Source organism: Plectrocnemia conspersa, unplaced genomic scaffold, assembly GCF_051122295.1.
Source record: "Plectrocnemia conspersa isolate PC_06_02 unplaced genomic scaffold, ASM5112229v1 ptg000005l, whole genome shotgun sequence".
Classification (NCBI taxonomy): domain Eukaryota; kingdom Metazoa; phylum Arthropoda; class Insecta; order Trichoptera; family Polycentropodidae; genus Plectrocnemia; species Plectrocnemia conspersa.
This window is the reverse complement of record NW_028277169.1, coordinates 13267779-13284280: the sequence shown is the minus strand read 5'-3', so window position 1 is coordinate 13284280 and position 16502 is coordinate 13267779. Positions and strand designations below refer to the sequence as shown.

The 16502-nt window shown below is 30.4% G+C and overlaps 1 protein-coding gene across 1 annotated transcript in view; it reads left to right on the top strand.

The window, feature by feature from the left end:
* The window catches only part of LOC148234899 (diacylglycerol kinase eta), a 164904-nt gene extending 155900 nt beyond the window's left edge, over positions 1 to 9004 (top strand). Inside the window, exons 7-20 of the mRNA XM_088186010.1 lie at positions 235 to 437; positions 548 to 747; positions 818 to 963; positions 1037 to 1175; positions 1237 to 1455; positions 1523 to 1639; positions 5123 to 5235; positions 5306 to 6985; positions 7048 to 7452; positions 7520 to 7921; positions 7995 to 8169; positions 8228 to 8395; positions 8457 to 8603; positions 8678 to 9004. Coding sequence (XP_088042136.1) covers positions 235 to 437; positions 548 to 747; positions 818 to 963; positions 1037 to 1175; positions 1237 to 1455; positions 1523 to 1639; positions 5123 to 5235; positions 5306 to 6985; positions 7048 to 7452; positions 7520 to 7921; positions 7995 to 8169; positions 8228 to 8395; positions 8457 to 8603; positions 8678 to 8965 — 4402 coding nt within the window. The 3' untranslated portion in view covers positions 8966 to 9004. The remainder of the gene's footprint in view (positions 1 to 234; positions 438 to 547; positions 748 to 817; positions 964 to 1036; positions 1176 to 1236; positions 1456 to 1522; positions 1640 to 5122; positions 5236 to 5305; positions 6986 to 7047; positions 7453 to 7519; positions 7922 to 7994; positions 8170 to 8227; positions 8396 to 8456; positions 8604 to 8677) is intronic.
* Positions 9005 to 16502: the final 7498 nt, after the last annotated feature.

Below are 16502 nucleotides of genomic sequence, written 5' to 3'. Positions count from 1 at the left end.
TTAACCTTGGCTTGCAATTGAGGCGATTATTTATATTTTGTTTTGGAGCCACGACTTTGCAGCTATTTTGCAGGAAAGATTCGTATTAAATTAACAGCATAAGCCTTTTTTAACATTTGCACCATTTTAACGCATTTTAAAAGGCAAGATCCAGGTTTTTTTATCATCCTAAAACGAAGCAAGTGTGGCGGGAACATTTTTTAGGAACCACCAATAATCATGATTTTTTCTTAGGTTACAAGATTGGCGATGTTTGTGGTGTCGCATATGCGTACACGCTACCTGCAGACCAGGATGGCGTGCCAAGTGTCCTTTACCACTATGGCGCGTGTCATTGGTGCCACCGACGGCCCTTCATGCAGCAGCTGATGATGGATGGCGCCCAGAGAGACCTCCACACGCCAGTCCACTCCTCGTGTTCGTCAATTCAAAATCAGGTCAAAAAACAAATCTTTATCTTAGATTATGATGATTGGACTTCTATTTAAACGACGTTCCACCATCTCTCTCTGTTCTGAGCTTCAATCATCTTCATTCTATCTTACAGGAGATAACCAAGGAGTCAAATTCTTGCGTCGCTTCAAACAACTCCTAAATCCTGCGCAAGTATTTGATTTGACAGCTGGGGGTGGACCAGGTCCTGGTTTGAAACTCTTCAGACATTTGGATCCTTTCAGGATTTTGGTATGCAGCGGAGATGGTTCAGTAGGATGGGTTCTATCAGAAATCGACAATCTCAACATGCACGTTAGTGTTATTTCAATTTAGATTTATAGTACCTCAAAATATTTTTAATAACCTGACTTTTTGCGAATAGAAGCAGTGTCAAGTAGCAGTATTGCCTTTAGGAACTGGTAACGATCTGGCAAGAGTTTTAGGATGGGGCGCAGCTTGCGATGACGATGCTCATTTACCATTGCTTCTAGAAAGATACGAACAAGCCTCTGCCAAAATGTTGGATAGGTAAATTTTGGATATATAAATATCGTATATAAAAATATTAGATCAGATATAATCGTACTGAATCATACAATAGATGGAGTATCATGGCATTTGAAAGACCTCTAGGATCGACTGTTGGTTCATGTAGTGCTGGCACTACAAGTGGAGACAGAGGATGCAGGACAGCTTCAATAGAAGAAGCCATTAACGCACATCTCGATTCAATCACACAGGTATTTTATATAAATTAATAAAATTATATTGCGATGTTAATTTTTATTATATATATTTTAGAGTGTGGAGGCAGGTTTTCCTACAGATATAACGTCTTTTTCTGTCGAGTCTTTGTGCGAGTCTATTCAAGAGCTAACGTGGGTTACCAGCAGTGAAGTTACAAAGCCTGTTAGAGAAAAGTTAGCTTGCTTATTGGAAGCGCTAAGATTGCCTACAGTACCTTTGTTGACACTCTCAAGTGGTACTATGGAAAAGCTCGCTCGAGAAAAGACTGAAAAGGTGCAAATTAGTGTAATGTATATATTTATTTCAATAGTACACGTGTTTGAATTTAATTCTATTTTAGGAAGAGGTTAACGAAAGAGCTAGATTGGCTGCTTCTAGAAGTGTTGAAGTAAGGAATCGCGCAGATGGTTTGAGAAGAGCTGTCGGTGAGGCAATTCGTCCACTCGATTCTTTGAAGGTAATTTTTATTTATTTATAGTACATATACTACAAATTAATTAGTGAAATAATAAGTTGGTTGAAAAGGTTGCTTCATTTACTAATTATACATTTAATTAAATATAATATAATATTTAGTATATTTATAATATAGATATAAAAGTACATATACAGGGCCGTGGGAATGTATGGACAAAAAGACATTTGCCAAGGGCGCTCGGAACGTGAAGTAAAACTTTCTTATGACATTAGATACAATATAAACAATACATTTATTAAAGGTTTCGTTCAAAGCATAGACTTAAAAGGAACGTGGGTACTCATTCAAGCGTGCTATATTTTTTAACTGTGGATTTTGTTGACAAGAATAGAAGCCGAAATTTGTCGATAGTGATTTTATCAAATTCTACCTACTTTTTATGACGGTTCTAAGATTATTAATATACGTTGTAAATTAAATTAAGCATTTAACGTTTATTATCGTTTAACGCTTATCTCAAAAATAGGTGTGCGTTGCAAATTTTTGTTTCAAGATGCAAAGATTTTATTTTAATCAAAAATTAATCTATTTCTAGTTATATAATTTATATGCAAATCCGCACAAAACAAACGCCAAAACGGATCCAATCTTTATGTATATCAAATTCGTTCCAATCGTTTACAAAAATTCGATAAAATTATGTATTTAAAATTTTCCATCAATTTTGCTGAATTAATTCAATCGTAGCTGATCAAAATTCTGGTGATTTAATTTACATGTAATTCCGCACAGATGAAACGACTCTGATTCAAATTTTTTCCAAAATTTATATACAACAGATAGTAAGTTATTGAACATAAATTCGAATTAAATTATGTATTTAAGCTAATTTTGTTTCTCACAAACTTTATTTAATTAAAAATTAACGTGTTTTTTTTTTTATCGAGAAATGAAAACATGGAGAATTGAAACGGTCGTTTTATTGAGATTCAATATGACTTCGTAGAATTCGCCATTAGCGAAAGTGCACCTTCGGTAAAACCTACGATAGGAACGGTTCATTATTTATCATTATGGATCTTGGAACACGGATTATATTTTCTCAAATTTATTTACTGTATATATGATCAATTTACGTATTTATTTATTTTGAGATACAGGGACGTCATTTGGGGGGTGCTTTTGCTTACCATAAACATGTGCATCATTTGTTAAAATAATGAGACACAACTCAAAAAAATCGTATTTGAGTTAAAATAAAATTCACTGCGTCTCATTATTTTAGGTAAGCAACATACACTGAAAATACAAAATATTTTTTTCAATAATATAACATTCATTAAAACATCTTTGATTTTACTGAAAAAAAATTTCATCTGCGGTACATTTTTTTTTGTAGCAACATTGAGGATATAGAACCTAAGTAATAAAAAAAAACAGACGATTTTTAACATGAAGGAGGATTGTAATTTTATATACTAGCTGTCGGTACCTCACTATCGTGAGGTACCGATAGCTAGCGAGTGTGCGAATACCGGACCCTCAACTTTTTGGGTTTTAAATATAATTTTTGCTTCGTTCTGATTTTTTTAAATATTTTTTAAAATTTAATGGTTCAAATTGGACATTACTATTAAGGATTTTCAATAATAGACAAAATAGTTCAATCTATAAAAAACTACTTAACATTTTCAATTCATTTGAAAATAGGTTTACAACTTGACTAAATATTTCCAGAAGAAAACATTTGACCTTATTTATTAGATTTACAACGTTAGATTTGATCGTTATATCGAAACTTAGATATTTAATGATAAATCTAAATATTGTATATCATTTATGAATAGGTTTAAAACTTGGCTAGATAATAATAAATTAAAAATTGTACTATGAAATTTCAATACAGCGAAGCTCACGGAACCAATGAATAAATTTTGGTGTACTGAAAATTCGTTATATTGAATGTAAGGAAGATGATATATTTTTATTTTATTTTTAATTACTATATTACTACAGCATCAAAATAACCTCTTATAAGGTTGACAGATCGTTTTTTGTCCTTGTTTAAGGAAAATGTATGAAACACAATAAAATTTGTGAAAAAAATGTTTTATAAAAAAAGTTTGAGGGTCAACGAAACACCTGTAATGTCGCTTTTGAACACATCTGGCACACGCCAAGTCAACGATGAACTGAATTCTTAGAAATATTTTGTCAAGTTATAACGTCATTCTTAAATTCGGAGCAAAATATTTTGTTATACTGAGATTAGTCTTCATTACAATGAAAACATTTTGTATGAAAGTTTTTCGGGGACATATTAAAGATTCGTTATACTGGGAATTTCGTTATTTCGGTATTCGTTACAAAAAATATCATTGTATTATTTTTTTAAATAGGTTTGTAACTTTACTAAATATTAATAAAACAAAAAATATCAAAATGTTTTCAACATAAAAAATAATATTAAAACGTAACATTTTGTATCATTTAAAAGTAGGTTTACAGTTTAATAAATAATAATAATAAATAGCATCGGTTACACATCCGCTCAAAAATATTACTGATATGAAAAAATATTTTGTTACACCTTACTAACGCAACAACACAATCGATCATATATAGTTAGTGCAATGTGAGTGATTATAAGTCATTGATTGTGTTTTAGCGTATTTTAGGTGTTTGAGTGTCAGTTTTAACGCTGCATAACACAATTTTATCATAAATTTAAATTTTCGTAACAAAAAAGTTTTTTGGTGACACCATAAGTTACTTTATCATTTTCAATTTTTAAAAAGTTGTGAGAGTACCGATTCCAAAGACAGTTTGCTTTGAACTGAAACATTAAAAATTCGTACTGCGATAGTGCATCAGCATTCTTTTTGTGAATGTATTGTTTACGTAACAATGAAACGATACATGCGCGTAAGAATATTCACTGTCTCGCTTGTTCTTGTTGAAGCGGCAATGCTCATTTCATTGTTTTTCATCTGTGTCACATCCGGCTATAAAAATAAATATTTTGGTCTATTTCGCACAAAATAATATATATGTAATATCACAATAACTGGTTGTCAACTACTACAATACAATTGTGTGAGTAAAACGTATATGCGTTTTGGATAAAATGTGGATAGCGTGATGATTACTGCTTTACTAAGACACCTATTTGACAAATTTATAATTTTGTAAATTTGTGTTTTCCATTTATATTGTTTTAAAAAAAGGTTAATTTTATTACAATAAATAATTTTCATAATAAAATTAATTCTTTAATATGCTATTAAAAAAATAGGGACATAATCGGGCGCCATATTTTACGCCAAAATCATTGCTAAGACTCTGTACATGTGTTTATATAATATATTTTAATATAAACACACTGCTTTTACAAAATACAATATTATTTTTTATTAATTCATAAATATTAAATATTTTATTAATACTTTTCGAATTTAGTACATACACAAAACTTTATTGAATCCAGGTAAATCAATGCTTAAAGAACATGTTTCAATTTAGGTTTCAGCTTGTGAATCGAGAGGTTCTTGGGAATTGTTACCAGCCCCTCGTCAATTCGCAGACGAAAGTAGGCGTTCATCGGCTGTATCTGACACGGGACCCCGTAGAGATAGGTAACATCCCTCTGGCATTCAAACTTCGCTCAAACACAATATATTAAATCACATTCTTTTCAAATTCCAGTATTCCAGATGTAGATGAAGATATAGCTCGCTTATTTCCTATGTGCATTAGTCAAGCTAGTAAATCTCCCGAGTTGAACATCTCGTACGAACTGAGAGAGGAGAACCTAGTTAAAATAGACTTTTCCAGTCCCGAACTTAAGCCTACCTTTTACGGATTAGCGCCCAGTCTAGAACTCTCCGGATCGTGTGCAAATTTGTTAAAGTTGAAAAACTCGAGCGAGATTAACTGTAGATCGAACGACTTTTGTAATGTTAGCGTATTACAAATACCCAGCTTTGTCATATCCAACGAAGAAACGAATAACGAATCAATGCCACAACGAGGACAAGCATACGAATCTGACAAAATGACAATCATTGATACTGACGATGAGCAGAAGGGGTCTGAAGCGCCCGACGTTAGCAATAGAAGACTTTCAACAGAGTACCCGTCGAAGAGGGGACAAAGTCCGGAAGATCAATTATCCGATCAAGACAAAGATCTCTCTGATATTTTATCGGCAATGAGCAACGAAGAATGTAGTGTGAGTTCGGATGTATTGGATGCTTCTAAATATAATCTGCCTCAAAACTCAGATGGAGAAGATCCTAATAGTCACATATGCCATATCGATTCACCAGAAACTTCTGATACTACAACTTGTCCAAATTCTGAGACGATCCACGGCGAATCTATTATGGATGACATAAGCTCGGTTTTAGGACAAGATTTAGTAATGGCGATGGTTGGCAGAAATGGAGAGATTGAAAACACCTTCACTGATGAAACGACTCTATTTACGTCTGATACTACTTCAGAACTACAAATGGATAGTCGAAATCCTAGTTTAGAAAAGTATGACGATCGCATTTTCAACTTTTTGCATAGATCAAGAAAACCTAATAAAGATATGGAAGAGAAGTTCGGCTTCGAAAACAAAGTCTTTAATTTATCTACTACGACGGACACGGTTAAATACTGCAGTTTGGCGCAGTTTGTCGAAGGCAACGATATCGCTCGTAAATCTTTCAAGCGACACATGAGACAGAGCAAAAAAAGAGATAAGAACGACGCGAATATGGTGAGGCAGAACGTCCTCAATGAAGAGATCGAAAGCGGAGAGAACACCAAAGATGATAACGTGAAAGGATCCACTAATAATCTATCATCTTCGATAGCGACAGATGAAACTGTCCTAGAACGCAACAACGACTTCAATAACGAATACGTAGCACCTGTAGAGAAAGAAAGTTTAAAAGTAGACATCGATATTAAACAATTCGAAGATGTGTCGAGGAGAAACTCTTGCAGTTTAGGCATTCAAGTCAGTCATATTTTGAAGGATGAGATCAATAAAATATCGTCGGAAACTACGATCCAAAAAGACAGACTCACGCTGGACGTTGAGATGGATAGTCCAATTGGAGGTAGGATGTTTCCGAGAGTTTCGGTTGTAGTTGAACCTCCGTCGCCTTCCAGCAGCGAAGGGCACCGTGGGAGTGGTCTTTTGATGGGGAGTACTGGTGGATTTTTGGGAGGCAATGGGTTAGGCTCTGGTCTTTTGGGTGGTCCTTTATGGGCTCGAGAGAGGCGATGTTCTGATAATGGACCTAGAACATCGTTAGACGTCGAGAGATGCCCTTCTGCAACTAGAAGAATATCCTGCGGTAGTCTATTTCAACCGGGCGATGCTAATAGGTAAACTAATTTAATATAAATCTAACAATATAACATTACCTTTAATGTTTATTTTATTTTAGATTATCTAAATCTTCATCGTCACTTTGGGGAGCGAACACCTTTTTAGGTTCCAAAGCTAAAGTCTGCGCAGAAAATACCAATAAAACACTGCCTATAATCAACCCTCTTGTGAGATTACCAGCTTGGCCGCATGTATCAGGTTTAGTTGGAAGATGTCTCTTGGCGAATGCAGATGCTTTATGCGCTGCTGTTAGTCCATTGATGGATCCGCAAGAAACTTTATTGGAAGGATTTTACGAACGATCTGTAATGAACAATTACTTCGGCATAGGAATAGATGCTAAGATATCTTTAGACTTTCACCAAAAGAGAGAGGAACATCCAGAGAAATGCAGATCTAGAGCTAGGAATTATATGTGGTACGGAGTTCTTGGATCTAGAGAATGGTTGCAAAAAACTTATAGGTATGATCTATGCTTATATATCTTCAAAATATATTATGATTAACTGTTTTTTCATTTAAATCAATAGGCATTTGGGTCAAAGAGTACAATTGGAATGCGACGGTCAAAAAATTCCATTACCAGAGCTTCAAGGCATAGTAGTACTCAATATTCCGAGCTTCATGGGTGGTACCAACTTTTGGGGTTGCGACAGCAGCGGTCCATTTTTACAGCCTAGTTTCGACGATCGAGTATTGGAAGTTGTGGCAGTTTTTGGATCTGCTCAAATGGCTGCTTCTCGACTTATTAATTTGCAAAGGCATAGAATAGCACAATGTCGGAATGTTCAAATAAACATTTTAGGTTCAGAGTGTGTGCCTGTTCAAGTTGATGGAGAAGCTTGGCTTCAACCTCCTGGTATGATTCGTATCATGCATAAGAATAGGGCTCAAGTCTTGTGTCGATCGAGAGCACTTGAGACTTCATTAAAGTATGGATTGTTTTACTTTATCATCTATATTCAAATTGTGTTGCTTTTATTGTGATGTATTTTATTATTGCAGAGCTTGGGGTGAAAAACAGAAGCAATCTATACTCCAAGTTAGTAGCAGCATTAACAGTGGCAGTTTGCCTCTTCAAACTTCGTTAGCACCAAATGCTCCTGCTGATGAGCTTCCACCCGTTGAACTAGCTCAACTTCTTGTGTTTATAGAAACTGCGAACACTCTGATCAAATGGGTATTTTTAGTGCTACTAAAAACTTTGTAATTGATACTATATTAATATTTAAATTTAGATAAAAATGTCAACTATCACCGCAAGCAGAGAAGACAGTAATTCGTCTACAACTGATGATAATAATTTGTATGCTGAAGCATGTGATGCTTCTGCAAAAGTAGACGCCTTAACACCTTCGGGAAGATTATTACCTGCTAACCAATTGCGGCAGCAATTAGGAACTTTGGTGAGTGAGTAAATAATAACAGTTTAAATCAAAGATAACTATATTCAATGTTTAATTAAAGGCTAAATTATTGGGCGAGCTGTGTACGTCTGGTGAAATACTTAACGGTGGTCCTCCTCTGCAACAAGCAATCAAAGCCACTAGAAGACAGTTAGCTCTTGTTAAAGATCACGGAGGTTTAGCTTCACTTCAACCACCTGATAGTGAGGTAAGTGTTTTCATTATAAAACGATGCACACGCCTGCGGACTGGAACGGAGTGTAACCTTGTGTTTTTATTTAGAATGATCAAAGAGGAGGTCGTCGTGGATGGTTGAGAGGAGCTGTGCGTAGAAGTAGCAGCGTCGGAAACGCAGCAGGAAGTTCAGTTCCTGTAAAATCATGGGGAGCTCCAGAAGTAGGCGCTTGGCTAAAATCACTATCACTTGATGAACACGTCGAGACTTTCGCTAGTCATGATATAACAGGAAGGGAATTAATTTCTTTGGCGCGCCGCGATCTACGCGATTTAGGAGTTACAAAAGTAGGACACATAAAACGGATTCTTCAAGCAATCAAAGATCTACAATAGGCTCGATGCGTTTCATCTCAAAAACACAAAAACAGAAAAGTTCATTCATTGAATAAAATTAAAAAAACAGGGTACTTTTAAAATGATGTTCGAACATACAGTTTTAAACGTAACGGTGATTCACAGTTGTTTTTGTGTTTTTGATAATAAATAAGAATCAAAACCTTTATATGTATGAATAATGTCAACGAATGCCTTTTGGACCCATCAAAGTATTGAAAATATGACCGTTTCTCATTATAGTAATGAATGTAAGTACAAAATTCGTTGTATAAAAGAATTTAGCAATAGTTTTGGAGTGTGGGAGTTTTACAGATATTTATATAAAAAATGCAATAAATACAAAAGCATATCTTTTAATTTTACTATGAAATTTACACATTTATGGAGTTGGTTAAATTACACAGAAATATTGGGAGTAAAACAATACAACTTTAGTTTCAAACGTATTGTGAGACTGATTAACTTACAATGCCAAGTTTACAGAGAGACTGACTTACTGTGAAATATAAATATTGCACATATACTAACAATAAATCTAAAAAAACGAACCACTCTGATAGATGACATTCATTCGTTGAAAGCTTAGAAAAATCATCGCATATGGTGTGTAGAACGGGGGTCGGAAATTTCGAACCAACTTTAGGAAAAGTGCCAATCGATTAGGCCCTGAATGCCATATGAGACGAAAAAAGTAGATAACATGGTTGTGTTTAAATGGCCGATGCGTATATAAAAATATATAAAAACATGATGAAAAACATGAAAGAAAACGTTGAATAGTTTACGTTAAAGTTATCGTTATGATTTATTTATTTCTTGTATATTATATTATAGACAACAACTATAATATATAAACGAATAGTTAAATGTAAATATAATACTCATTAGATTTTTTTTAATTTTCATTAGTGATACGATTGTAGCGTTATGAATGTTTTTAATATGTTTTTTTAATATTCAAGTAATAACTTTATTGTTCTTAAAATATTTAATGTAAATAAATATTTTTCATAATAATTATATTATATACTATTCAAAATGGTGCCGCTGTGTGGTGCATTTTTTAAATATAATGTTACGATTAATACATATAAAAGTACACATGTGTGTGTATACACATGTAAATGTTTTATATACATGTATACAGAGCTACGTCACTAAATCTGAGCATACAGCTCTTTTCGAAAGAATGTCTTCCTAAATTTTATAGGGTAAATCATAAATTTTGACGTATTTTTATGACATACATCTGTTTTTTAAAAAGCAAAGTCTAATGCATAAAAAAACATTTCGATTTATGGCCTATGATTAGTAAAAAAGAATTGTGGAAAGCCCTTGAAATATTTTTATATGCAATAAATCTATTGCTACAACCTAAACAGTTGTATATAGTAGATATGCAAATAAATCTCATGACTATCGTATCCAAAAAATACTTAGAATGTTATCAAACACACTTCGACTTACTTAATTTAGTTTCTACAACGAAGCATCCCAAATTATATAGAATTGAATAGAAAAAAATATAGAATTGTTTAAATATAAAAAAGAAATGCGTCAAAATTTTTGCATAAACCCAATAATATTATAAAAAAAAAAACATAAAGTTACTTAATAACTTAATTCTTCTACGCCTATAAAATTCTCAAAATTAGACAAGGCTCTGTATATGTATTTTGTAAATATGATTAATTATCTCTTTAAACATATATTCTAAAATCAAGCAATCACGTATCTAGATTTTATCATTATGCATTATAGATGTTGAATGTCATTCTCATGTGAGCATGTATTTGTATAAAAAATATATTTCCTTGAACGGAAAATTACGAGCGTATATTTTATAGCTATAGCAAAAATCAAGAGTAATACTTCTCAATAACATCTTAAAACATCTATATAATACCATTTTTAATTCTGATTTGTCTAACATAGCATATGATACGCTCGACCAATCGTTTCTATCGTTCGTCAAAATGGCTTTGTGTCGTGTAATTGCTAAAGAATCTTGACCAAAAAGTTGAACTTAATAATCTAAGATGATTGATGATATTTTTGAAAGATATGATAAAAAACTATATTTTTGGTATTAAAGTATAGTTTAATTTTATGTAAAAAAAACGTTTAATGATAGTTTGCTTTTGACTATTGCTTCTATCTTGTGATTTTGATCCTCGTGATTTATTTTTGCCATAAAATCGTTCCATTCATTCAACATTCCAAAATATAATGTATCTAATAATTGACTCATCATAATAGTTATATGCTTTTGATTATTATTCCCAGTTAATTTTGCAAAATTTGTGTGTTCTCATATACATTGATAAGATACCTATTAAATACAATTATGAAATAGATTTAAAAAGACGCTTATTTTGTACATAATTAAGTTTTATTTATAGAATATACATGAACATAATATAGTACCTAATATAGAATGGCGCAATTTAATCATTTTTATTCAGTGAATTCTACAATAACGAATCAATCTCTGACCTATGCCTAAAAATAATATAATATATATTTAACTTCAACCTATTTCTTAAACAATTTAATATATTTTCCCACAGACTTTTAGAGCTTGAAGCTTGATTTTCTCCTCTTATTTTGACCTTTAACTACTATGTTTATAAACATGTCCATCAACAGCAACTGAATACTATTAGTAAGCTTTATACATGTAAACCATATTCTTTTCTATTTAAAAAAGTGTTTATACGCATCTAGTAAAAATCCACTTCTGTCAGAATATAAGATTTTCGCTGCACGGCCAAATAAAGTGCGACATTTTCTTTAATTAAAATATGATCTATTAAGAAAAAATCTTTTTTCATTGCGTGTCTAAATAAAACGTATTATTTATATATATATTTTAAGGACCTCGTATTTTTTTTACTGCACGGAAAGATTATTTATATGTTAATTAATTATTTACCCTTAATTTAAATATTTTTATGCCTACTCTCTTCCCCCTGCCTCTACTTCCCTCATTTAATATTTGATCTTGTAACATTTTTACAGAATTAATATCAAACCTACTAATGTTTTCTTCTGAAATACCGCTGTTTTCCTAAATTATTAGTATCTTATTAAAAAAAATTCTAGCTACGCTGTTTTTTTTGTTGAATGTGACAATTTCTCGCTACATGACCGAATAAACTTACAACAATAAAATTTGTGTTTATATCATTTCGTTTTGAATTTGAGAAAAAATATCTTAAATGTTCTTACTACGCGGCTAAATTATTTGTATCTAATTAAAAAAAAGGTAAATTAATTTTTTTTGTCCACTTATGATTTGTGTTTGCTGCTATATCATTTATAGTATTTTTAGTTATTTGGGTGTGAAGTTTCTTAATACATTTGAAAATGTATTGCAATACATAAAAAAAACATAAATTTTCTTACTACGCAGCTAAATGAAATACCAATATAATATTTAAATTATTATTAGATTAATTCAACTATTTTTTGCTTTACTCTCAAATCCATTTCTTTTTGCTTACATATGTAAAAATTCTGAAATAAAGTTTGTGTGGCTGTGCTGAGTGAAATTTCTGAATATTTTATTAAAAACTATTTTATTTAAAAAATAATAATAAACTCTTGTGTTTTTTCTCGAAATTTTCAACTACACTAAAAATTCAGAGCTTTTATTTTATTAACATACGCTGTCAATTAAATAAACCCTAAAGTTAAAGTTGGCCTAATTACTAAACTGTCTATATGTTTTTTTGTAAAAATATTTGGGTTACATAATTTTTTTCAAGTAAAATAATCGTTTTTGAAGAAAAATTTAAAATTTCTTATTACACGGCCAAAATTACATGACTAAATAAATCGTTTAATTTTAATAAATAATACTATTGATTAATTTTCAAATTAAACTGGTTTTAGAAAAAAATATTTTGTTATTTGCATCATTTCAGTCATTATTTGAGAGAAAAGAATTACACTACGCGGCTCTAGTATTAATATTTTATTAAATAATAATATTTTTACACCACTCTTTCTGCTATGTACTATATAAACCATTTAAAATTTAATTTAAAAATAAGTGAATTTAAATATTATTCTTCTCCCACCCTCATACCTTCCACTATTGTTTACGTATTTTAATTTAGTAATATATTTATTACTCACCCCTCCCCCTTTGCCGATGCTAATCCGAAATATTATTTTTGAGGCTGCGCAGGGTGAAATTTTTATCATTTTATTTAAAATAAAATATTGTTAAGCTTTTTAAAAATATATTTACACCATAACGCTTAAATTGTGCCATCCTATACATTTTGTAAAAATTGAAATAACAATATAATTTATACAATTTTATAGCTATTCATGAAATATATGATATTTCCAATGATGTTATAGATACAAAATAAACGTATACGATATGAATCTTAGTCAGATTAATAACAAATGCACACAAATAGAACTTATGAATTTCAGCATAAATATATATTAGTACTAACCCTACAATTACTTACATATATCAAATAAGCAATACTACTACTATTGAATGCTTCTTTTGCGACAATTTCCCTTATACTTACAAAGAATTTGCCCCGATGCTCAAATCACCTACCTCTTGTTCCAAATTCAATCTATTATAAATTTTAAATTACAGATGCTTTGTATTTACAATATATTTTTCGTACTCCTTATTAATAATAACGCTGCTATTTATAAAAATATTTGCATAGTTCTAAGGTTTCTGAACGTTGGTATCATATAATTGTGTTTCTTAAAATGTTCTATGAAGACTGCAGTTTTCGATACTTCTGTGATATTTTAGAATGCAGTCGTGTGTATGTGTATGTATAGTCTTTCTATGTGTATATATTATATAGAAAATAATATAAATATTTAACAATTTCTATAACCCGTCGTCTTTGATCCATCAAAAGTTTGGTTAAATATTATAAATTAATATATCTGCTTCAAATTGATATTATGCGTGTTTACTATTGTTACACTTGTTATTAAAAAACTTGCTTTTAATATATATGTACATGTAGTTTTTTCAGTCATATTAGTAATATTTTATTAGTGTTTTTAATGAATTAATTTATTATACTGTTTTATTATGTTATCAATATGTCTTGACACTTTACATTGAGACAATCTAAAGATGACTATAATTTACGTATCAGGAGTGGCTCGTCCATAGAACTGTGGAACTGCAGCGCCTCTAAGTACGATTGAAAGCATTTTAAAACTTCCACAGTTTTTTAACGAGTTAATAATCACGCTTGTAACGTAATCATTTTTAATTTATTTATATTTAAGATGTTTAGCGTTTCTTTTTCGTGTATCTATTGTATATGAATAATGTCTACACTGCGTTGCAATCTAATGGAATTGAATATCAAAGTAAAAGCTACCTACGCTGGTACGTGGAAGTAGTGGCATGCATTATAAAATTATTTAACTATTATGATAATTTAACTGTTGAATGATTTGTTCAATACAAAGTATATATTGCTTAGTTGCGTGGCTTCAATTAAAAATTAGATGACGTTTAGTAGAATTCTCTTAAATCCTGTTATAAAAAAAAAGTATATTATAGTCGGTGTAACTACTTTATAATTTATTATTAATTATAAATTATGACATTTAACGATTTTCATTGTATTTCTTCATATAAATATATATATATATATATATATATATATATATATATATATATATATATATATTATATGTGTGTGTGTGTATGTATATATACATATATATAATTTTAACATGGCTGTGACATTATTTCACTATTTATTTATATATATTGTGATCTTGCTAGAATAATTTTTATGTTAGAGTTAACGTTTATATCCCAAAGTGTGTTTTCCGATTTATAAGCACGTTTTATGTTTCATAATCGCACTTTGTATATAATTAATAATAATTGCAATTCCTGCATTTTATATTATATTTATATAATCCAATATATGATTATTAAACTCCCATTTAAGTGTTTCTTTATTGCAGAAACGCACAAATTGAATTGTATTTATAAAAAATAATTATATTGTAATTTTTTTATGATGTATTTAAAAATATCGATGGTGTGCCATAAATGTACTACTTTCTTAACAATGTAAGCCATACTTGCAATATTAAAAAATGTGATATTAATCAAATCTCAGTAAATCGAAAAATATCTATAAAATCATTTTAAATACAACTGATATTATTAAAAATGTATACATTGTGAAAGTAATACCAGTTTAAAATGACCAATTTGATTAACGTTTAATTAACCATGAACCAATTTATAGGTTCTATTATAAAATTAATTAACTAATCAGCATTAACATATTATTTTCCAGGGCTCGAAATGGTAAATTCTTGAATATGAACGTCAAATAACTGATAGTGGACAAAGTCATATAAATCAACTTAACATTTGTTTTAAATTAATATTAAACATTAAATTCTCTGACAATAGCTGAGACCTTTTTTGATCATTTATGCATATTTTTGATCCCACGTTTATAAAAACTTTGATCGACAACTTTCTACCCTAAGCTGTTATTTTTTTGTCACGTGATTTTTGCAGTATGAAGACGTGCACTATCCTGTTGCAAAAATATCATATTACAATTCAATATAGCATGTCGTTTTGATGATTGATACAATTGATCCAGTCCTTAACATTATCTCTCTGCCATTACTATCTCGCCTTGTTTGAGAAATTCTTAATGAATTATTCCATAAATGTCTTACCAATAAAAAGCTGAGTTTTTATGTTGTTTTTGCTAACTGTTTCTGTTATTATAATTCGTATCCGGGGGTACAGATACCAGTCTAGCCAGCAAAAAAAGCCTCTCTTTATGGAAACAGTTTTGAAGGCTGCGAATGATAATATTTTAGAAGTATATTACACATTCATTAACTTTATTTACTCGCAAGTTTACAACACTCAAATTAAATTTTTTTCAAATTTAAGTTTAAATTTTTACTTAGTCCAGTATTTTAATCGCTGGCTCATATATTTTTAAAACTATTTATAGTTGGGCCTATTTAAAAACAGTTTAATATTATTAAAATGTAGAAAACTAATAGAAAACACAGAACTATGTTTTAGTTGATTCTTCGAATTGGAGCTGCATTCTGTTTCCTCCTCCTGTCCATTCAGAGCCCTGTTCTTTTCTTCGATTATTATATAATATTATCATGGCACAAATAAAAGTTTGTTATTAAAAACAATATTGATGTTTTAATTTGTGTGATATTTTATATGTATTGATTATTTTTGTTTATTGCGATTCGAAATGTTTTTCTATTGAATTATTACAATTAATTATTATACATTAAGACGTTTAGATACATAAAGTGTGTCATTAATTATTACGAAATAAATTATCAATCATTAGAATAAGTATGTAAACTTTTGAAAATGTTCATGTGATGAAAAGAAATAATCCTTTTTGTTAACTATTTCTAAAAGTATCTTGTTTAAAAACAGTACGTAATTTTTTTTAAAAATGGTTCAGAATATTACGATTACTAATTGATGTTCTTTGAAAAAATA